The sequence below is a fragment of the Gigantopelta aegis genome, chromosome 8 (assembly GCF_016097555.1).
Source record: "Gigantopelta aegis isolate Gae_Host chromosome 8, Gae_host_genome, whole genome shotgun sequence".
Taxonomy (NCBI): domain Eukaryota; kingdom Metazoa; phylum Mollusca; class Gastropoda; order Neomphalida; family Peltospiridae; genus Gigantopelta; species Gigantopelta aegis.
In genome coordinates, this window is record NC_054706.1 from 6,367,952 (window position 1) to 6,392,022 (window position 24,071).

The window sequence follows — 24,071 nt, forward strand, 5'->3', positions numbered from 1 at the left end:
GACACATTTATTTATTTTGATAAAAATATCCTCCACCTCTGTGTGAGCACTATCAGTGTACTCTCAAAGTTTGGTCGAGTGTAATCATCTTAAGCAGTCGAGGAGAGATTTGGTAGGAGAAATGTGATGGAGTAATTTCGATTCCATTCTGAACTTGTGTTGAAATATCTTCAAGATACTGAATTTTATTCTAAACTGTAATTGTACCCGTGTGTTGATATTTTTATTTCTTGCACAGCTCTTTACACTGTGTTTTAATTTAACTCCTGTATGTCCATACTGATGTTAATTATCATTTCATTTACTCCTTGACCTTAGTTTGACACCCAATAGCCGATGTATTTTGGTGTGTTAAACATGCATCATTAATTCATTCATTATCAAAGGTTTGGCATCCAATAGCCAATAATTAATAAACCAATCCGATCTAGTGATACTGTCAAATAGAAGAAACGTTTACCCAGGTATACAAGAGTGTCATTAAACAAACTTCCCTTTCCTTCCTCTTCCTTCCAGAGTCTACATCCACAGCGTAGATGTATGCTGTACGACTGCTGTGACTAAGGGTAGGTCACGGCGACTCTCCAGTACACCTCCGGAGAGTCTACATGTGTTTACTTAAAACCGCTAACCTCCTAGTTTTGCCAAGTCATTCACTGACGTACGTTGTCCTCCCTCTCTAGTGCAGCATCGTCAGGCTGCCAACTGCGTAGTGTCCAGTGTGTCACAACCATGATGTAACCATTGGCAACAGACCACGAGATTACATCATCAGTTCAACAACTACGTGTACATACGACTAAAGGGTATGCCGGTTTCAGTCGCCCAGTGGCCGTTTCATTCGGTATACCAAATCAAGACAACTTAGTGTTGCTCAAAGTTCCATGTAGATTGAGTATCGTCTAGACCTATTCAGTTTGTGCGATTTGAGTTAAAAACTGTCAATTTTGAAATTTCAGAGGACTAAAAGGTCAGAGTACTTTTTAAAATACACACAATTCTGAACTCTGACGCTGCAGACATTTAGTGTTATCATTTTGGAGTTCTCTCACAATATTAAACTTATATGTTTCGGACTAGTACAAACTTTACAACAAGAAACGAGATATTCTTATCGGAAACCAGAGTTCGGAAACCAGGATTGCGACAAAGGTGTTGGGTATATACTAGTCACTAACATGTTAGGGATCTCACAGTCAGTAGCGTCAGATTTGGGAAAATACTTGTAATTAGAATACTGTACGCACCGACCATTTGGTTGTCGAACATAAAGTTTGTTTTGTTTCACAACACCACTAGAGCACATTGATTTATTAATTATCGGCTATTGGATGTCATTTTGGTAATTCTGACATATAGTATTATGAAACCCGCTTCATTTTCTATTAGTAGCAAGGGATCTTTTATATGCACCCACAAATAGAATACCATATACCACGGTCCTTGATACACCAGTCGTGGTGTACATGCTAGAGAGAGAAATAGCCCAATGGGCCCACCGACGGTGATCGATCCTAGACCGAGCGCTTTACCACTAAGTAAATGGTCGGAACATGAACAATCTGTTCCATGGAGTACTCTGATCCTAGGTCTTTGTATTAACTGAATATGGCTGGAGGACGATGAGATGCCGTACATGTCGGTTAGTTAGACTGGTATAGTGTCGTGGTATGTGCTGTCATGTTTGCGAGAAAGTACTTATGAAATACTTTCTGATGCCAATCCGAATAGTGTGTGGTGGCATCAGGTTCACTGTAAGCAAACAAATTATTTACCAACGATGAAAAGTAACCCAATGTTTTGTATATTGCATGTATTTTGTTTGAGAACAAACACATACTCTGTCGCGAAGACAACACAAAAGCGGCCAATCTTGCAGGATGTCAGTGTACATTAACACATGGACGTTTTCGTGATGACATATCACATATACGTCTCTTGATTTCACGATTTTCCTAAACACAAAGAAGCACATATTGTGCATCTACTACCTGCCATATATCTTTAAAGGGACATTCCTGAGTTTGCTACAACTTTTAATATCTTATCGACTAACAGAGCCTTTTTAACGATTTTAATTACATATCAAATATATTTTTCTGCATAAAATATTAATGTGCTGTATATTGAACGTGTTTCTGATCGTTATAATATTTTACTAGGTTAAATTTCATTTTTTTTCGTAAAATATTATTTTTTCGTACGTACGAAATTATTTGAAGACAGAATCCAGTTTGGGCTTCTTACAATATCAAGACGACCAGAAACACATTGAATATACAGACACTGATATTCTAAACAAGAAAATACATTTAATATGTAAGTCTAATCGTAGAAATATTTTATTAGTCGGAAATATCTTACAATGCAGCAAACTCAGGAATGTCCCTTTAACAGAGGACTGCCACGATTGAAGGACGAGTCTCAGAGTGTACCTTACATAATAACCGGCCTCGGTGGTGTCGTGGTTAGTCCATCGAACATAAGTCTGGTAGGTATTGGGTTCGCAGCCCGGCACTGGCTCCTACCCAGAGCGAGTTTTAACGACTTAGTGGTTAGGCGTAAGACCACTACATCTTCTCTCTCACTAGCAATTAACCCACTGTTCTGGACAGACATCCCAGATAGCTGAGGTATGTACCCAGGACAGCCTGCTTGAACCTTAATTGGATATAAGCACGGAATTAAGTTGAAATGAAAAAATACATAATAGTCCGAGTAGAGAGCTAGACGTACATTTCGACAGTTATCACGCTCTCTAACTGTCTAGCTCTCTTACCGTCAGAGTACTCGGGCTACTTACATAAATGTGTTGAGTGCGTCGTTAAATAAAACATTTCCTTCCTACTTACATAAATGCCTGTTTCTGCTAGTGTAGCTTTCTCTGGTTTATAACTACGTTATACTCATCATGAGCGTACACTGGAACTAACCCAGCCCCACCCCATCAGTGCAATAGAAAATCCTAAAATTTGGGCAAAAACGATAGAAATATTGTCCCAATGTATTTCCATCATTCTTCCTACAATATTAGTTGTAACCTATGTAAAAACAAAAAATACGTAGTGATTGGTTTCCAACCCGATATAGCTGTTTATCTGTAATGCTAATATAAATAAGTGTCGTTAACCAAAATCAGCCATTTTCGTTTAATTCTGGCAAAAACCAGCCTGATCCCTATAAAAATGGGAGCACGTAGGGCCTACTGCTATGGTTATACTCGTCACTTCCGTTACATGACGTCAAAGCTAAATGTCTATATAATCACAATGAACAGAATAACAGAAAAGAAGGATTTTTTTTCATTTCTCATTAAAGTAAGAAAAGTTGGTTTAACGACAACACTAGAGCACATTGATTAATTAATCATCGGCTCTTGGATGTCTAACTTTGGTAATTCTGACACGTCATCAGAGGAAACCCGTTATATTTTTCCATTAGCAGCAAAGGAACTTTTATATGCATTTTCCCACAGACAGGAAATGACATACTACGGCCTTTGACCAGTTGTGTAGGGCGCGACATAGGCCACTTGTGAAGCGCTCGCTATTTATTGGCTGTCAAATTATGGTAAATGCAGCAATAATGTGACGAGAAACATCAATATAAAAATTCAAAAATTAAATAAAAACACAGTGTAAAGAACTGTGCAAAACAGAATATCACAGATAATATTAAAATTTAACCACGACTGGTACACCCAAGGCCGTGATATGTGCTATCCTGTCTATGGGATGGTGCATATAACAGTTCCCTTGCTACTAATGAAACAAATGTAGCGGGTTTCCACTCTTAGACTATATGTCAACAATTTCCAAATATTTCACATCCAGTAGCCGATGATTAGTAAATCAGTGTGCTCTAGTGGTGTTGTTAAACAAAACAATTAATTAATTGACAAGTTGTGGTTGAGGTTCTCAGTCGTAATGTCAACTATATAGGGATACCTGTGTCATTCACCGAAGAGCTGAGACCTATATTACCATGTTGTTAACTTGTTAATCATGTTTCATAGTGGAAAGAAAAAATAGAACCTACATCAACAACATGTGACTTCTGTTATTCATTTAAACACGCGAAAATTTAAACTGTATTAATTGTATGAATGTTTAACGTCACTCTTGCATTAACAATACACATCTTTTATTAGGCGTGAAACTAAATTATAAAACTATGTACGAAAAAAAGGGTATAAAGCTGTGGGGAAAATACAATACAAATCAAAGTAAATCTATTTTTAATTTAGTATACAAATCAAAATGTTGTAAAACTTTTAAAATTAATTCTGGGTAAAATGTACAGTATTCTACTACACTTGTGTTACCACATATATCTTTACAGTATTCTACTACACTTGTGTTACCACATATATCTTTACAGTATTCTACTACACTTGTGTTACCACATATATCTTTACAGTATTCTACTACACTTGTGTTACCACATATATCATTGCCACCGATTTGTGATGATTAATTACATTTTATTGAAATGTAGCGCACAGTTACGAATATACTGCCAATCGAATGCGATATATGCGTTTCGGTATACGTATCATGGATGCCACCTGTGAGCAGCAGGAGCTAATGTTTACCTGGTATATTCACATTAGGTTCTTTTGTAGTTTTAAAAGTTATAAAATATGTATAAAATAATAAAACAAACAAGATATATATTATTTTGCATTTTCAGAAGAACATTCAGTCATTGTACACTGTTTTAATGTAAACACGAGTTTCTTCTGTCATTAACTGAACAATTGTAAAGTTAAAAGTTTGATTTGGTTAACGACACCACTAGAGTACATTGATTCATTCATGATCGGCAATTGTTGACACATCTTAGAGGAAACTCCACTACATTTTTTTTTCATATGTACTTTCCTACAGATAGGACATCACATACCACAGTCTTTGATATACCAGTCGTAGGGTATTGGCTGGGATGGGAATGATATACCAGTCGTAGGGTATTGGCTGGAATGGGAATGAAAAAAAAAATCAGAGATTGGTTCCACTGTATTATTACAGACAGTAACCGCTCCAGTTTGACAACCAACAGCCTATGTAGGTTTTATATATATATATATATATATATATATATATATAGAGAGAGAGAGAGAGAGAGAGAGAGAGAGAGAGAGAGAGAGAGAGAGAGAGAGAGAGAGAGAGAGAGGGGGGGGGGGGGTATTACAAGAATGTTTTTCGGTATCGTCAATATAATAATATATTGGAAATAAGAATTGTATTATGCGAGCATAACACATTATTTTTATTCCTAAAATATGTTATTGACAATACCGAAACACACGAGGGTAATAATCTCTTTATCATATAATATCAAACTTAATACAACGTGTTTTTGTAAACTGTACAGGCAACTTTAATTCCAATCCGCCATTACTAGATATTCAAATGACTAATAGCCTTACTACACAGATCACTTCCGGGTGAGAGTTCATTCATTCTACTATAGTTCCTAATTGTGGCAAAAGTTATGGTTCACATATTCACTTGTAGGAAATGGTGAAGAATTAAAACAATATGTATGTTTAATGTTAAGCCTTCTGGCTGTATTTTACCCATGCTATTTTGTAATATTGTGCATTGACCTTTTGGGACATGAGAGTATAGCGTAAGAGACAGCAGGAGTGAATCGGTTAATTAACTACCTGTTCGGACCGGTATTACAGCCAGATGCGGTCGTATAGCAAAAAATTGAGACGGAAATGTTCCCCATTTTGGAGTGAAAATAAATGCTTATATAATGTACGTTCGCAATGGTGAATGTTGTTAGTGCCAACGAGAACCCGTTCTATTGGCAATCTTCATTTGAAGTTTGGCAAATTAACATAGGTTTCAATGGCAGATGACATCTGTGTAGTGAGACCTAAGAATATGTAAGCGGTGTCGTTTTAAATGGAAATGACGTCAGACTTGAATGACATCATTTTGGATATCCTTACATAAAAATAAACTAGTGCTAACCGTGTTTTGTTTTCTGAACGCTGGACAGCTTTCAGTATAAGGTTGCTTTTGAAATGTTTTTGAATGGTGACTATGAATGCATACATTAATTACGGAGTGTCACCGTAGTACATTTGCTTAAATGTCAATAAACGTAGTGCCGTGACCTCCATTAATTTGCATCTCAGTTGCAAAGTTATCAAATTCTGAAAGTATGTGATCTGCAAAATATCGCACACTTTAATTACACTGAATATCTGGATATGCTAGCTAATATATGATAATTTTTGTTTGTTAGTTGTTTGTTTTGTTTGGGGGTTTTTGTGGGGGGGGGGGGGGGGGGGGGGGGGGAGGGTTGTTTGTTTTTTGTTTAGTTGTTGTTTGTTTTTTTTGTGGTTTTTTTTTTGGGGGGGGGGCAAGGGTTCAGCCATTTTCTAATATTAAATTATTTTTTGAGTGCTGAGAACCATTATTTTTCTAACATGATAAATTTTGATGTAAAGGAGCTTCAATATTGAGGACTCACAGGTGGTATAAATAATTTTTAATTTAGAGGGCCAAATTTAAAAAAAAAAATGTTTTTTTTTTGTTTGTTGTTGGTTTGTTTTGTGGGGGGGTTTTGTTGGGTTTTTTGGACAAAGTTTAGCCCCTGCTGCTCTCTGGATCAATAAACTGCATAAGGGCACTTTACGAGTATATGACTTAACCTAATTCCTTGCAATTAAATTAGTCCTACTTGTTTGTAACATGTCACCCATGGATTATGTGACACTTTGTTTATTTAATATGCAAGTTTAATCGTAGAAATATTACAAATTTTGGAAACATCTTAAAATGCAGGGAACTCAGGAATGTCCCTTTAAGTATTTTGTTAAACCATCTATTTTTAACAGTGAAACGGTACATTTATAGGTGTAAATATATACGTATGCATATTTCTTGTTTTATGTGTATTATTATTATTATTGTAATATTGTAATGAAATTTACTTTTCGGGTCTCAAACTAGGGACCACAGGTTCGGCTAACCCTTTCGGTTGTAGACTTTTGCTGGTACTAAGAGTCTATTAATAATTCTCTACAAGGCTGAAATTACTATAAACCAGAGGCCGACTTGGCTAGCACAGAAAACCCAAACTAACAAATAAACAGATTACACATTTATTAGAGGGAGTACAAACAAATAACAAATATGTATGGTAGTCCGCTAAGAATCCATATATGAATTGACTACCACTAAATAAATAAATTTACACCCACATATCCATACAAATAAATATTTATATTTAGGGACGTGTATGAATGTGTCGTGGATAATCCCGACAAAGAGAATATTCGCGGAATTAAATTTACATCTGCAGGACAGCACACACCAAATAATTAGACTCTACACCTTACCCATCCATGCCGGTGTACACGAACTCCGTTAAATCATATATATTGGACAGCCTCCTTCAAAGCTATTTTTAACCAAAACACCCTATTAAAGTAGTCGTTAATCCATATAATTAGGACTCACTTATTCGGAATGAGGTTACAAACCATCGACAATGGCGAGGACCGCTTATTAAAATCAACGAGATCCTAATTTAATCAGGTTTAATTTATTCAGACGGGTCATCCGTTCTCTAACTCAGCCAAAACGATTAAGCGGACAGTTCGTGCACGATAAAAACACGGAATTATATATGGGACGATTACACCTAACACGTAACACGGGTCATTGCATGACTCGCGTTACGTAGCTAATTTATAATTTTAATAACCGAAACTTATAAGATATACATTGGTTGGTAGGACTTTCCTTTGGCACTGTCACGTATAAAGAACATTAGAAATACATGTAATAAACAGAGTTAGGGTTAGGGTTAGGGTTAGTGACAGTGCCAAAGGAAAGTCCTTCCCATTGGTTAAACGTATGTATAAATGGGCAGACAGCTAGGAATGGAAGCAATACATATAAAACGAAAAACAACGCAACTAACAGAAACTAACCTCACAGGAAAACAACCCGAGCGCAAGTGGGGATGAATAACGTGCGTCGAAAAATAATCTAATCTGACCACATTCTTGCACGGACTTCTGCCGACAACATTTAAAACGGTTGCACGACACTTATTGTATTATCCATCGTAGCAATGAGAAAATAACATTCCTGATATTCATAAGTGAGTAGAGTTAGATCATGCTGTTAATGTAATTAGTAAGAGATATAATCAGAATCTTAACTGAATATAATAACCAAGGAAAATATGAAAAGATAGACAGACTGAAAACCAGGAACGCTACAATATGTTCATGTAATTATAAATACACTGTATAGACAAACCACATCGATATATAGTGTGATATGTAATGTGGCAATTCATGAAATAAATAATTTTTTTAGATTTTTTTTCTCATATATATATATATATATATATATATATATATATATATATATATATATATATACTACCCCATTTGCGGAAAGAGTCAAGGCGGACTGGTTATGAAGCATCTGGCATTTTTGTGTATGACGTTAGTGGTCTAAGTACCTTTATGGAGTTTTAACTATAATTGTTCATTGTTTTGCCAGACTTTATTCCATACAGCTTATTTGATATATAAAGCCCATGGGGAAACGCACGCAAACTTTATAAGGACCCTATGGGCAACCTAGGGAGACACCACAGCATCGTAAAGGTCTAAAATTAACGAGCTACTCTCGATTCACTAATATCAAAACCTATATTAGCTCGGCCATTTACCTTTCGACCGATCGTTCAAAATTGCGCCAAATTCCCTCAATCAAAATTGCGCACCCTTTTCTCTTTGGCATTCAACTGCTCCATTCAAATTCCATAGCACCACCATCACCCCCACCCGCCTGCTACCGATTTGATCGGGCTGCTGGTGCTCCCTTGCACCTGCCAGTGCAGGCGGTCCCTCCTCTCCCCTCCCCCCACCTTTCCTGTCATGGACGGAGGAGCCGGCCAAGGCCGGCTCTTGTGCCCACGACAGGCGTGCGCTACAACAGCTTGTTCTGAATGTGCACGTAAAACCCTATGACATGACATGACACGCAAACTGAGGCGGGGGAGGGGAAGGTCAGACAGATTTTGTGAATGATGTGTGTAAGTAACTTAACGGGTTCAAAAACACAACTGTATTACCATCACTAAATTGTCAGTAAGCATTAACTGCATCACAATTCGATTTGTAGGCTCCACTTGAAAATACTGCCAGTACCAGTAAAAGCAGAGTGGCCAACTAGTCATTTACATGTTGAGTGTATGTTTTAGTTTTCAGCAGTATTAATGTACTCTTGTCACACTCTATGATAAGACAATCTGAGAAGAGTGACTGGGGGATATATTCAGTGCATCTCCATTTTTTATATAATTCAAGCAATTCCATCTGCAGTCTTGAGTTATGTGATAGCTTGGTCCAATGTTTGATCCACGGATATAATTGTGAATGGAATGTGATAAATGTCCCAGTTTTCCAGGTTATTGGTGAGTGCTCTTGAGCAACTGCAGTTGGGCAATTGCATCTCAGGAGGTCATGACCGAAGTAATACACCACCTGATCCACAAGAGCATCAAGGAGAAGCTTCCACTCTGTCTCTATGCTCAGCTACCTGGACTAATTGGGTTAATTGTTATTCATCATTGGTTAGTGGGAGAAACGTCAATGTAATGGTCTTACGTCTCCTCTGTGAGCCATTAAAACTCACTTAGAGTGGGAGCCGGTACCGGGAAGCGAACGAAATACTTACCAGCCTTAAGTCCATTGCCTTAACCACTACAACAATGAGACCGGTGCATTAAACTGGTGAGTATTAATTGAATATACATAGACATGTTCAAAGACATCCGTGATGTAATCTTGTCTCTTGTGAAGTGTGTTACAGTGTTATAAGCAGTTCAGAATTATGGTAACCTTGGCAACCTTGACCGATATTTTCGAAGCCATCTTAGCGCTACAAAATTGTAAAACCATCGTTGTGACGTCACTACAGCATACGCCATAGTGACGTCATTACTTACGATAGTTGTACGATTTCGTAGGCTAAGATTGCTTCGAAAATATGGGCCCTGGTTTTCTTATGAAATTGAGCCAAAGAGCTGTTCACACTAGGCTATAAAGTTGATATTGAACATCAGTATGAGTTGTCAAGTTGTAATATTTGCCAGTGAAGATTTTACAGATTGGTGACACGGAATAGTGATCAGTTCCAATGCTGAAGTATAATGGAATCAAACCCACTTATTTAGAATCAAGATAAACTAAACAAGCCTCAAACTCGTTCACTTTCAAAAGTTAATAGATATTTACTGTTGAAGATTGAATTGATAAAGATCAAGATCAGTTGTTATCAGTTTTGCAAAAGCACAGTGATCAGTTGGAGATCTCTCTTAAAATGAGCAATGATTCCACTGTGTTGTCCTTGGTGATTGTTTTGTTGCTGTGACAGTATATAGCTAGCCACGTTGGTATGATGTGTTTTTTCAAACGTTTGGTATATATTAACTGTTTAGAGTTATCTAGAACTGTAGATTGCGCTTCAGGGCTAATAATATTAATGACTGTCACTACATGCGAAGGATGCCATAAGCATAAAGTTATTGGTGTGGCTTTTCAAGAGTTTGGTACGTATTAACTGTTCAGAGTTATTTAGAACTGTAGATTGCGCTTCGGGGCTAATATTATTAATTACTGTCACTACACGCGAAGGATGCCATAAGCATAACGTTATTGGTGTGGTTTTAAAGGTACTTGAACCTCTTACAACACTGTGTGGTATTTTTCTCAAAATCATGTTTCTTGCTTGAAACTGTGATTTGTCACATCTAGTTGTGTGAAATGTATTTCTGGCATCCCTCAAAATAAGTCATGAACGATTAGTCAGGTCTCGTATTGATTACGTCATTGTTTGTTCCCATAACTCATACTTCGTTACAGATAATGTCTGTTCACAGTGCATGATTTTCACGATTTTGTCATACGACGGAGCTTACGGTAACACATAATAGCCATTTGAATTGCATTAACATCTCACGGGAGTAAAATGGGTTCAATTTAAAAGCGCACTGAAATTTAATTACCGACCCTTTAGTATGGTCCATTAGTCCGGCGTTTAGTACAATCCATTTTGATAGTCAACATATTTTGCCGTCTAGATAAAATGTAGAAACTAGACTAGTAACCTACTAATCAGTTGCCCTGACTACATGTTATTTCGTTTTGAGTGTACATATATTATCACCTACACATTTGTCCAGCACTTCAGGTTACCCCCATTTTTTTTTTTTTTTATTATTATTTGTAAACCAGTAAATACTTATGCTCGTGTTCAACCACCCTCAAAATTCAATAGGATGTATCCCTAAAGGTACTAATGAGAACCTAGTATTATGAAAAATCTGGCACAAAACAAACAAGTATATCAAAATAATGACAATCAGACAACCGAAAACCCACAGGGTATACAAGATGTATATTTCAAGCAAGAAGCTTTACATTTCAAATAGAAATAGCATGCAGTGTTTTACGGCACCACGTACCATTTTACCCTGTGAATCACAAATACTTTTAAAATGAACTTCATTATTTTTTCAAAATGACCACCAATTATACACATGATAAATAATTAAGAATAATTATTTCTAGCATGTATCCCTCTCATTAACACAATAAAATAAAGCCATTTCCACAATAAAACAACTCATTTGTCACTAAGGTAAGGTATTTTCTAAAATGATGTTTGAAAATCTAAAATGGCGGCTGAATTTTTTTTTGCATTCAGCATACCCTAGTTAACAAAATACTTTCAGTATAACTGAATTGTCCAAGTTAAACGAACAAAATATTTGGTACGAGAATCCAGCTAACCCCAAATACTGAGCATATCATACTGTACTATAAATGATTATGTTAAAAAATAACCGATGCAAGCATAACATAAGACCACTTCATCCTTTACTCGCCGCCTGTAGGAGGACTGTCACTATCCCAGGACTGACGTGATAGAATGATTACACCCGTACTATTCCAGTCATCTTGCGAAGTTGTATTGGTTAACATGATATTTAAACTCACTGTAGGGAACACCAGCACTGGCATGGGGCAAATTCAAAGCAGACGACAGGAGAATCTACCTTTCCATTGCTCTTAATGCCAGCATTGTTGGGTAGACAACAAAGTATAGCATCCTTCTTGGCAACGGATAAAAAATACACACTTTCGTATCACCGTCCCAAACCATGTTAGTATTGTGAGTCTGTAAATTGACATGGATCCTTAATATCTTCCAGGGCTATTATGCCTACAATGTCGGCAGTAAATATAGATGCCAAATCTAGCAGCAGACCACACACAATTCCCATGCCTTCATTCGTCTGTATATAATCGCGATATCTGTCGTGCTTGTCCATGAAATGCTGACTATATATAATAGCATCTGTGTGTCCTTTCTTCGGATTCACAAAATCAAACACAATTTTGATGGTTTGATATACCAAGGTGACAACCCAAAATGTAGGTTAAAACAATGTTGGAAATGGATTGCAAATGATTTAATGTTGGTAGCATACTGGAGAAAAAGCTTTTTACATCTAACATCCAAAATACCCATCAACATACAAGCTCTCACAGGAATTATTACAAACGCGACAAGACGAAGGCTAAGTCCCTGGTTGTGAACATGATATAGCATCTACAAGTAAGACTTGAGTGCTGTCCCATATTCAAGTTTAAATTTAACAGCGACATCAACCTTTCGTTAAGATCTAAATCCACAATGCATGTTAGTAAGCAGTTAGTGACTCAAGATACGTCTATGGTAGATCATTCATTCCATAGTTTTACATATGTAACTTGTGAAAGCAACAAGGATATAACTGGTAAGCTTTGTTGGAGTCTTACCAGGCTTAGAAAACGGGATGATAATGTCATTAGAAATCCCAATTTTGTTGAAGATATTAAAAGACACATCAATATTTATTGAGGTGAATGTTTTAGCATATTTCATCTGGTCCTACTAAGTACCAAGAGCTCCACGAAGAGCTTCCTGCAATTTATCCATAGACAAGGACCTGTTGTAGACTTCAGACTTCTCAGATGAAATATTAATGTTTCTATTTGAGCTTTATAGGCAGTTACTTTCTCACAGACAGAAAAGCATCTACCATGGCATATACCAGTTGTGGGGCACTGATTCTTATGGGAAAAAAACCCTTTGGGTCTATTGAGCAGGTTCGATCCTATGACCCAAGTACTCCAGGCGAGTGCTATACTGACTCTGCCAAATCCTGCCAGCATGATATAGTGAAGCTATATGTATCATATATTGTGTATATTGACGTTACGTGTATCATATATTATGTATATTGACGCTACGTGTATCATAATGACGAAAACAGCAACAACATGGCAATTAAACAGGATGGATTATCCCAAGTATGTAACTTAAACGGCATGTTTATGTATAATGATATCAATTTGCTAACTGAAGGTTGTTTGAAATGTACAGCATGATGACTGAAGATGCATGTTATCAATCATTAAATCGCATCTCAACAGATTTACTTTTCTGCTACAACAAATGTGAGATCTGTAAGGGACCGTGTGCTGTCTTCAGTAAGCTGGAGGTAAGTTAGTCTGACTCATCATAAGTTCTGTCACAGTGAAATGTCCACGAAGTGTTGAATGATGGACCAGGATTCAATAAAGCCCGAGTACTCTGCCGATCGAGAGATAGCCGAACATGTGGACGGTTATAATTGCTCTCACACATATCAAGCAAACACAGGGTTATTGTTGTATTAGAGCGGGAATCGTTGTCTACCCGGTGGTAGGCAGACATTCCATGTTTTTGTTATAGAGTTATCTCTGAATGAGAGAGCGCTTTATAGCCACCCAAATGTCCGTCTAGTTCTTAAAAGGCCGAATATCCGGGCTAGAGTCAAAGCTGTCATATTTTAACACAAATATACCAAGCAAAAACGTTTCTGAATAAATTCACAACATACCTCAATTTAAACAACTGTTATCAAGTATGTTTATAAATATAAGTAGTATCGTCGTTCTGTTTTTATGTGCTGTGGTCTGAACTATCGAGACCGTAAGTGTCGAATGGTCATCACGTGACAGTGACTTAATAAATTCAAGAGAAACTGAGGAAAATATGTTTTTCTTACGGTCGGTGGATTCATGAACTGATGCAACATTTGTAAGTTAATAAATATTGTCATTCTCAATAATAAATTTGGTGAATCAAATGTTATGCTTTAATAAACTGTTCCTTGTACGATCAAAAACCAGGTTTGAAACAAATGTACACGACGTTTCCACCTAAAACATATTTACGGCGCTTGCGCTTGTGTTACAAAGTAATCAGTTTCAGGTAAACGAATACGTCAAAAAGTTATCACTTTCTATCGTGCCTATTTTGATGGATGCTATGGCTGTGGCTACAGGGACATCACTTAGGAACAGCCATTCATATGTCTTTAAATCGTTAATACACACATGTATATGATATCAGGTGTATAATTTATGTGGCGTGTACGTACCTTTCCATGTCATCAATATCAAGATCTTCCTCAGCCTCGATCTGGTGTATGCGTGTGGGGTACTCGTGCCGTTGTAGAGGGAGACTGATTGGACAAGGTCCTGAAATGCAAAGTTAAACTCTTAACAAACGTTGACTTACAAATTCCAATGTGAATACTGAAATTCTGATGAAGTTGTTATTGATAAAAGAAACATTCCTACTAGTAACTACTGATAACATTGTCAAAATAAACTAAAACAGAGCAAAATAGTGACGTGTGGAATGTAGTCATGAACTACAGAGGTCAGCAAATTATCGACACCTTAGTAACAGACAAATTGATAAATTGATATATCAGCTTCCGGTGTACAAATTGCCATCATATTAATAGTAACTGATGCACACATACGTCTTATCAGCTAATTTAAATATAAATGCCTGTCCTGAGTATGCTTCCATTGTAAGCCGTTTCAGACTAACAGATCCTTTGTAGTGACTGAAATGACATATTAAATATATTTTTCATGTTTAGAATATCAGTATCTGTAATAACGAGGTGCGTGTTGTCCGAATGTTTGTGGTATACCAAAACTGATTTTACATGAATAATTACGTACTACGAAATAATATATGTTACGAAGTAAAATGGAAAAATTACTGCTGCAAACATTAAAACACGGCCGCAAACGCATTGGATATACAGACACTGGTATTCTAAATCAAACAATTATATTCATAGGTAGTTTTAATATTTAAAAAGACTGCAAACTCAGGGCAGTCGCTGTAATAGACGGATATGGGAGAATCTATTATCAATTGGATCAACATAAATTACAAAACCATTAGCATTTTCAAAATCGTGTATCTGTCATGATCAGTTGTGGATCGTTAAGCCAAACGTTGGTTAAAAACACTAGGCATCATTAAAGTTGTTATTTGCTAACAATACTAAGGAAACAATTTAAAACAATTGCTTTGTTTAACGACACCACAAAAGTAGATTGATTGATTAATTAATTATCAGCTACTGGACGTCAATTCTGACACGTCGTCTTCAGAGGAAACTCTCTACATGTTCCTGTTAGCAAGAAGACATCATCTATATGCACTTCCCCACAGACAGGATAACACATATCACGGTGTTTAGTATACCAGTCGTAAGGCATGGTTGGAATGGGGGAAAACAGTGGGTATATTGTGCATCAAGGTGTTTTACTGGTAGTACTAAACGCAATCGCATCTCACTGTAGTGGGTTAAATTTGGAAGAGATGAAACTGCTATTCCTTCCAATAGTTAAATGTTACAGAACTTGCTATACATTTTGTTTGGTTTTGGCCAGTAAATTTATATACAAATGTAATGTAATTTGAAATAGTATCAGTGTACTGAGTACCATTGTTCTTGAAACGAAGAGGGTGCCACTAAAACTATCCTGGCAATTGTCATTCTGAATTAGAATAGTGGAGACGCGTTCACATATATCCTAAATGAAGCACATTGGCTCCTGTTTATGTGGATTATTACAAGGTGTTTTGATATGACATTTATAACTGGTGGATAAGCTGATTTAATGGCTGGGTGTAGCAGCTTTGGCAATGAACATGTACGTTACTATAGTTTACAGTGGGATCGTATTTGGTGGTAAACAAACTACTGGATTTATGTTCTACTTGGTACAATTAAGTTTCTTAAACGTATGTGCAAAAATAAAAATAAAATTTTAAAAATGCTTTTAAAAACCAGTATTCTGGCCAAATATGTTGAATGTTTCTGCTGAAAAGCTGACACGTACACATACACGTATGTCTTATCTGCTCGAAGGTTATGTTGGTTAACACCACTGATACTCAAATTAATAAGTTAAAGTTTGTTTTGTTTAACGACACCACTGCAGCACATCGGCTATTGGATGTCAAACATTTGTTAATTTTGACATATAGTCTTGGAGAGGGAAGCAACTACATTTTTTTCATTAGTAGCATATGATCTTTTATATGCACCATCCCAAAGACAGAATAACACATACCACATTTGATATAAAACCTAGCTGGACAGAGAAAGAGCCCAATGAGTCCAGCGACGGGGATCGATCCCAGACCGACAGCGCATCAAGCGAGCGCTTTACCACTGAGCTACGCCCGCCTCCAACTACTTACAATGAACAGCTGTACGAAACAATAAAATAATTTGTTAGTTACAATCGCAAATATCATGAATATCAACCAGTCAAATTACTATGAAGGACTTTGTATTAAAATGTAGCACGGGGCGGGACGTAGCCCAATCATAAAGCCTAGGATCAATCCCCGTCGATGGGATATTTCTCGTTCCAAACAGTGCTACACAAATTGGTGTAATAAAGGCCGTGGTATGTATTATCCTGTTTATAGGATACTGCATATAAAAGATCACTTGCTTCTAATCAAAAAGAATAACCAATTGCGTGGCACCAGCGGAGTTCCTCTCTGATTATCTGTGTTTTTCCTAACCATATGCCCGACGCTCTATAGCCATACTTAAAATGTAGTGAGTGCGTCGTTAAATAAAACTTTCTTTCCTTCCTTTGGTAGCGCACTTATGTCGATTCTAGACTCAGGACTTCGTTTTTGGTTCGAGCGTTGCGGTGAATTTGACCCAACGAGATTCCACTGTATTCTGTATTTTGTATTCTAAAATGTGGCGTACAGTCCGTGTACACTGACACTGTTCACACAGGAGTAGGGTGGCGGATGGATCTGGCATAATGAGTAGATTCTACTCAATCTAATTAAAAGTATCTCTACTGGTTACTTACTATTACCTGTGGATCTAACAGCACTCCGTTGGAGCTCATGTTCAGTTGACCTTTCATTCGACCAATCAAAACCTTACTTGCAAAATCATGCCAGTGATTTGAAAAGAATTTGAAAACATTCGGGATTATGCCGAGGTATAGCCCCAGTCCCACTGTGGCGAATAGTTTGGGGAATCAATACGAATAAAGAAAAATGGATTCGCCTGCGAATGGTGGCGATATTTTGTTAAACAATTCGGTGTCCGCATTGGTTCTACCTCAAGACAGAATTAATATGATGCGGTACGATGATATGTGCGAATCAGTAAGAACTGAACACGAACTGGTAGGATGCAATGCGATGGCATTACGATGCAGTACAACACAGTACGATGGTGACGGAGAATAAATACGGATGCGATGAGATGCGATGCGAACACGATGAGAATTAGTAGGAACCAGTACAAACCAGTACGAACCAATACGAAACAGTGAGATCCAATAGGCACTAGTACGGTGGGTCACGATTGTATAAATATCGCCAGCATTCACAGCTATCCTCAGTACATCTGCAGTTCTGCAAGAATTCTGCTAGAGTGAAGAGATCATGCCAAGAGGTTCCATAATTAGGAAGGGCCACGGGGGTCCTGCTGGGCGCGACAAGGCAAATGCCAAGGCCCCACCCACCCAGAAAGCTAGCCCACCTCCACAAGTCACCTCCTGACCCGGTGGAGAGATCCCTACAGCAGGAGACTCAGACGGGCAATGATATGCCACCCATCAAGCGCAATCTATATCGACGGCGTCCTTCAGCTCGCTGTGGTTGAAGACTTGGGCATCGGAGTGGGAGCCGGCCGTCCCGATGTCGATCCACATGAACTTGTACTCCGCATCGACAAGGGCCATCATAATGATAGAGTGAAAGCCCTTGTAATTGTAGTACAATGATCCCCCCCCCCCCCCCCCCCCCCCTTTAGCCGGGCATGCACGTGTTTGCCATCAAGGGCGCCCAGGGCGTGGAAAAACTGCCATTTCGCTGCAAACAAATCTGCAATCGCCTGCCACTCCTGAGTTGTCGTTGGGCAGGAGATGACCTCCACTGCCAAATCTGCCACAATGGCACTGCTCACCTCAAGCACAATCTTCGAGATGGTGTTATAAGCTACTCTGAAGCTGTACATGAGGGAGTGGTAGCTGTCCCCTGCAGCATAGTAGCGGAGTGCGATGGACAGCTTCAGACCAGGTTCCAGAGGTTTCCTAAACCAGGTGTTCTGCTTCGTGATGCGATCACCGATTCTCTGCAACAGCTCATAGAACCGGGCTTGTTCCATCCGGATAAAGTTCCGGAACCCTGCCACGTCTTCGCGCTCCAATTCCCCCATTAGTTTCTCGTACATTCCATACAGTGGTCTCCTGATAAGCCATTCTCGGACCCAATATCTTCTCCGCTGTTGCCGGCATACCCGACGTCGCACATGGAGCAAATGGACCACAGTTAGGGTGTTAGCAGCATGCTGTTGTTGGACCATCAAAAGACCATTCATGAGGTGTAATCTCTGAACAGGAGTAAGTAGCGCCATAGCTGCTCACGAATATAGATGTTCACTGCTCAAAACTTTGTCAGGTAAGGAAACAAGCAGGATTTCACCCTCAATATATACCAATTGCCCCCTAATTCGTACCAGTTCTGACTAAATCGTTCTGCATTCTACCTAGACCGTACTGCATCGCTGTACATCGTATCAATTCGTGTCCGTTCTTATTAGTTTGTGTCTCATCGTTGTGCATTCCTATCAATTCGTTGCGATTCTCACTGGTTCGTGTTAGTTCGGTCCACACATTCCTACTGCATCGTTGTATATCGTGTCTACACCGTGTCAATTCTTATTGATTTGTATGTTATCGTTGCACACCTTATTTCATCGTATCGAATCTCACCAGGAAACCAACACGAACCGGTGCGAATCCGCAACGAACTGACAGGAATGCACAACGATGAGATACGAACCAACAAGAATTGACATGAATTGACACGATGCAGTACGAATAGGCTTCAATTCGCAGGACCCCTGCGAATGTTTTGAACATTTCAAAACAATCGTATTAGCCTGCGGTTGTGGCCGATCTAATACGAAAGAGGCAGGGAACTAATAAGAAGTAATTCGAACCTTTACGATGATGCACGATGCGCAACGAATGCCGGTTTGTATTAGTTCACAGCCAAAAATCGCCACAGTGGGACTGGGGCTTATACGAAATGATTCGGGTGAATTACGAAGTATGCCGAAAACTAATTTCAATATAAAATTTTATATAAAATTCGTTTCAAGACAAAAAGAAAACTGTGATGGTATAGCCATAGAATCTGTTTATACTAGTATACAATCCAGAGTTTATTACTGCACTTTTCCCCGTTTTTTAATGTTAAAATAGACGAACAAGTTCGCCTATTGCATAAATAGTCTCGCCCGATATTTTTAGAATTTGTATGCTCTCGAATAACGCTATAAAAGGCGAAGTGTAATTGGTCCATATTTAAATTGTTATTTATAGATGAAATGTCACCTGGACATGGGAGTCCACGCAATGCTGTTAGATCTACTGGTAGACCAGTAGAGCTAATTTTAATCAAATTGGATTCTACTCAGTGGAAAAGTGGAATTTCGTAAAACCAATATTGGAAGATTTTGCCGCCCCCTATAATTTGGCGGCCTGGGCCTAGTCGGCCAGTGCACTAATTCGGCTCCGATCCCACTGCAACTTTACCAATAAAATAAAACGATAAAGTTTGTAGATTCCGCCCGATCAATGCACACTTGAAATAAAGAAGTGGGCCCATTGGGTTATCTCTCGTTCCAGCTTGTGCGTCACGACTGGTACATCAAAGACCGTGGTATGTGCTATCCTGTCTGGGGTGCATATAAAAGAGCCCTTGCTACTAATTGAAAAATGTAGTGGGTTTCCTCTCTAAGACTATATGTCAAATTTGCGAATTTTTTTACATCCATTAGCTAATGATTAATAAATCAATACCGGACTCGGTGGCGTCGTGGTTAAGCCATCGGGCATAAGGCTGGTAGTTACTGGGTTCTTAGCCCGATACCGGCACCCACCTATAGCTAGGTTTAAAGACCAAATGGGTAGGTGTAAGTCCACTTACACCCTTTTCTTTCTCACTAACACAGTGTCCTGGACAAACAGCCCAGATAGCTGAGATGTGTGCCCAGGACAGCGTGCTTGACCCTTAATTGGATAAAAGTACTAAAATGTGCTCTAGTGGTGTCATTAAATAAAACAAACTTAAACTTGAAATAAAGAACAAAATAAAATCGCCTTTTCTGTCTCCAAGCTTTACAGTATATGAAGCTGGAATATCAGTAATTAGCAATGGTTTAAGTGATCTTCCAGGTGTTTATTCTGGCAGCACGTGTCATGCATGGGCTTTGTCATCAATCATGGAGCACAAAAAATGGGTCTAGTGATGGGGATCGATCCTAATATCCATGATACCTCAGGCGAATACACTACTACTGAGCTAAGTTCCGCGCTATGAATGATGGAGATTATTATATTACTATATTTGTACTTTTGTCGACCTAGTAGCTTCGAGTCTTAACATGTCGTACGGAAATATTTATTTCTCAGTATACCTTCATATATTTATAACAAATTTCCCTTAGATTAAAGAATGCTGTTTTTCTTTAAAGGTAACAGAAATGTGGTAGCATCTTTCTAATTCAACCCAGAATTAACGAGTAAAAAGTGGTATTGCTACTTTTGCTTTGATATACTAGGCATGGGTAACTGGTTGGGACGGGAAAAACCCAATCGGAGAATGGGACCGCTCACGGGGGTTCGATCTTAGGATTATTAATATTATGACATGGACTCATGAATGACTTCAAAACAGTGATGATTTCAGATGTTCGAGAAAGGTGAGCATATCCTGCAAGGGTTTCACCAAAGAGATAAACGAGTAAGGAAGGAAGGAAGAAAATGTTTTATTTAACGACGCACTCAACACATTTTAATTACGGTTATATGGCGTCGGACATATGGTTAAGGACCACACTGATATAGAGAGAACAAACCCGTTTTCGCCACTTCATGGGCTACTCTTTTCGATTAGCAGTAAGGGACCTTTTATATGCACCATCCCACAGACAGGATAACACATACCACGGCCTCTGATATACCAGTCGTGGTGCACTGGCTGGAGCGAGAAATAGCCCAATGGCCCACTGACGGGGATCGATCCCAAACCGACCGCGCATCAAGCGAACGCTTTACCACTGGGCTACGTCCCGCTCCGATAAACGAGTATGCACAAGTTCAAAATATGGAACAGCAACAGTCATCATTTTGATCAGTGACGTATTGCATTTAATATATAGAGCCTACATATATTTACCATATAACGTTTTGAATGCCCTCAGGAATCCCTGGGCACCATAAACTGTTGTGGTGGTGTTTGAAATTTGCATGCCCAAAGTTATCTTAGAAGTTGTGATATGTTGACATCAAAAGCTGGAGCAGGAGGTATATTGCTAGACATACAAGGAAAATGAACTATTTGAAAGTTGAAGACTTCTCTATGAACAGATCGAGGTATGAAACAGATTAAAGTGATGTATAGAAAAGTAAAATACAATACAAATATCAAGGTAAGTATATTTAAATTTTGTATAGAAATCAAAGTGTTTATAAAAACTTTAAAATTAATTCTGGGTGGAATTTAAAAGTTATCCAAAACATTTTTGTTGCCAAATATATCATTTCTCATCAGCTTCAGATGATTACACACCACCAAAATGTGGCACACAGTCAGTGTACACTGACACTGTTCACACTAAGGAAGGTCCTTCTTTAAAACAAATGAATGCGTCAGATATCTACTGCCGATGCGGGCACGGCACAAGACTACTTCATCCTTATTGCACCGCCTGTAGGACTGCCACTCTCTCGGGACTGGCTTGATGAATGAAGCTTTTTCGCGACCGCACCGTTCCAATCATTTTGCCAGGCCAAAAAGATATACTGGTTAATATATTTAAAATCACTGTAGGGGATACCGACACCGACATGAGGCAAATTCAAAGCAAACTTGGCATCGAAAATCTGCCTTTTCATCGCCCTTAATGCCAACATGGCTGGGTACTCAACACAATATAACAAAAGACACACTTTCGTATCATCATCCCAACTAAGGGATGCTCCAGTTGCATGTGCTGTAAAGCTTTGAGATACGAAAATGAGTCTGTATATATTTAGATGCACATGAATTCATAATCTGTTTCAGGGTTTTAATGATTTCCCAGGTTCACTCTCGGTCTTTACGAATGTCCAGATCCGTAAAAGATAGTTATGTATATACATGTATATCTTCGTTCACCGTTCTTGGTAATAAATGCCCCGATGATTAAGGAATGAAATGTCCCCTCACGTTTGTCGTGGGGGATTGCTGTGTATAATGTTGAAAAATCAAATGTTTTAGTTTTATTGCACTGAGAGTCAATGGTTTCAAGTAATTACTACCACTTGTCTCGAACACTTTCTGGCAATTCCTAGTAAGGCAATCCTTGACAGTGGTCGGGAATAACGGCCGGAGGTTGCTATTTTCAATTATTGAAAGATCCAGCTGGTAGATAGTAGAGCCGTAAACATTTACAGCCATAGACAGTGGATCAAATGTTATGGCTGCAGAACGCATCTATAACTGAGCATTTTAGACGCTATGGTTTTAGTTTATGAAAAAGAAAAAGTTGGTGGTTCTCGGAATTTGAAATATGGCGAAATATTGCGGGAGACTGAATTATTTCTGAGTATATTGCTTACATTGCTTCAATCAATTATCTTGTCCGTGGACAAGGTAGGTTGCTAATATTCTTTAGTTTATCGTTACATCCATACGACATTGCTGTACACAGCACTCAGATCCAATGTCCTCTCTTGTCCTCTCTAAGTCTACGATTAATGGTTGAGTAATATTATATATGTTCTCCAATATGCTGACTTTCATGTAGAGGATTGAATGATTATCACTACTGAAATGGCAGCAGAAACAAGATGGCGCTTCAGTATGTTGTCTTGGCTCACATGAAATAACACAATTTTGCGGTAACCTATTTATTATACGCGACACACAACCATTTGATGATCTTATATGGAATGATAACGAAGATATGGCCTGGACACGGATTCCCTTTAATGTGCAATAATGAATGAATGAATGAATGAATGAGCGAGTGAATGAATGAATAAATGAATGAATGTTTAACGACATCCCAGCACGAAAAATACATCGGCTATTGGGTGTCAAACTAAGGTAAATGCATAAATGAATTCATAATCAACATCAATTTAAAACTTCAACAGTTAAAGGGACATTCCTGAGTTTCCTGCATTGTAAGATGTTTCCGACTAATAAAATGTTTTAATTATTAAAATACACATTAAATATATTTTCATGTTTAGAATATAGTGTCTGTATATTCAATGTGTTTCTGGTTGTCTTAATATTTGTAAGAAGCCCAAACTGGATTTTTTGTCTTCAAATATTTTCGTAATATTTTAGGAAATAAATGAAATTTAACCTAGTACAAATACAGCCACTAATATTTTATGTAGAAAACAAATATATTTGATATGTAATTACAATCGTTAAATAGTCTTTGTTAGTCGATAACATTTTTAAAATTGCAGAAAACACATGACTGTCCCTTTAAATTAAAAGGCAGTGTACTAATGTGCTGTAATGCGTGAAACGTATGTCGCGGGGACCTTGTTATGGTAC

The 24,071-nt window shown here is 38.1% G+C and overlaps 1 protein-coding gene across 1 annotated transcript in view; it reads right to left on the reverse strand.

Annotated features, from left to right (window-relative positions):
• Positions 1-24,071, reverse strand: part of LOC121378892 — a 158,100-nt gene that overhangs the window by 38,564 nt on the left and 95,465 nt on the right. The window contains exon 5 of the mRNA XM_041507255.1: positions 14,524-14,623. Coding sequence (XP_041363189.1) covers positions 14,524-14,623 — 100 coding nt within the window. The remainder of the gene's footprint in view (positions 1-14,523; positions 14,624-24,071) is intronic.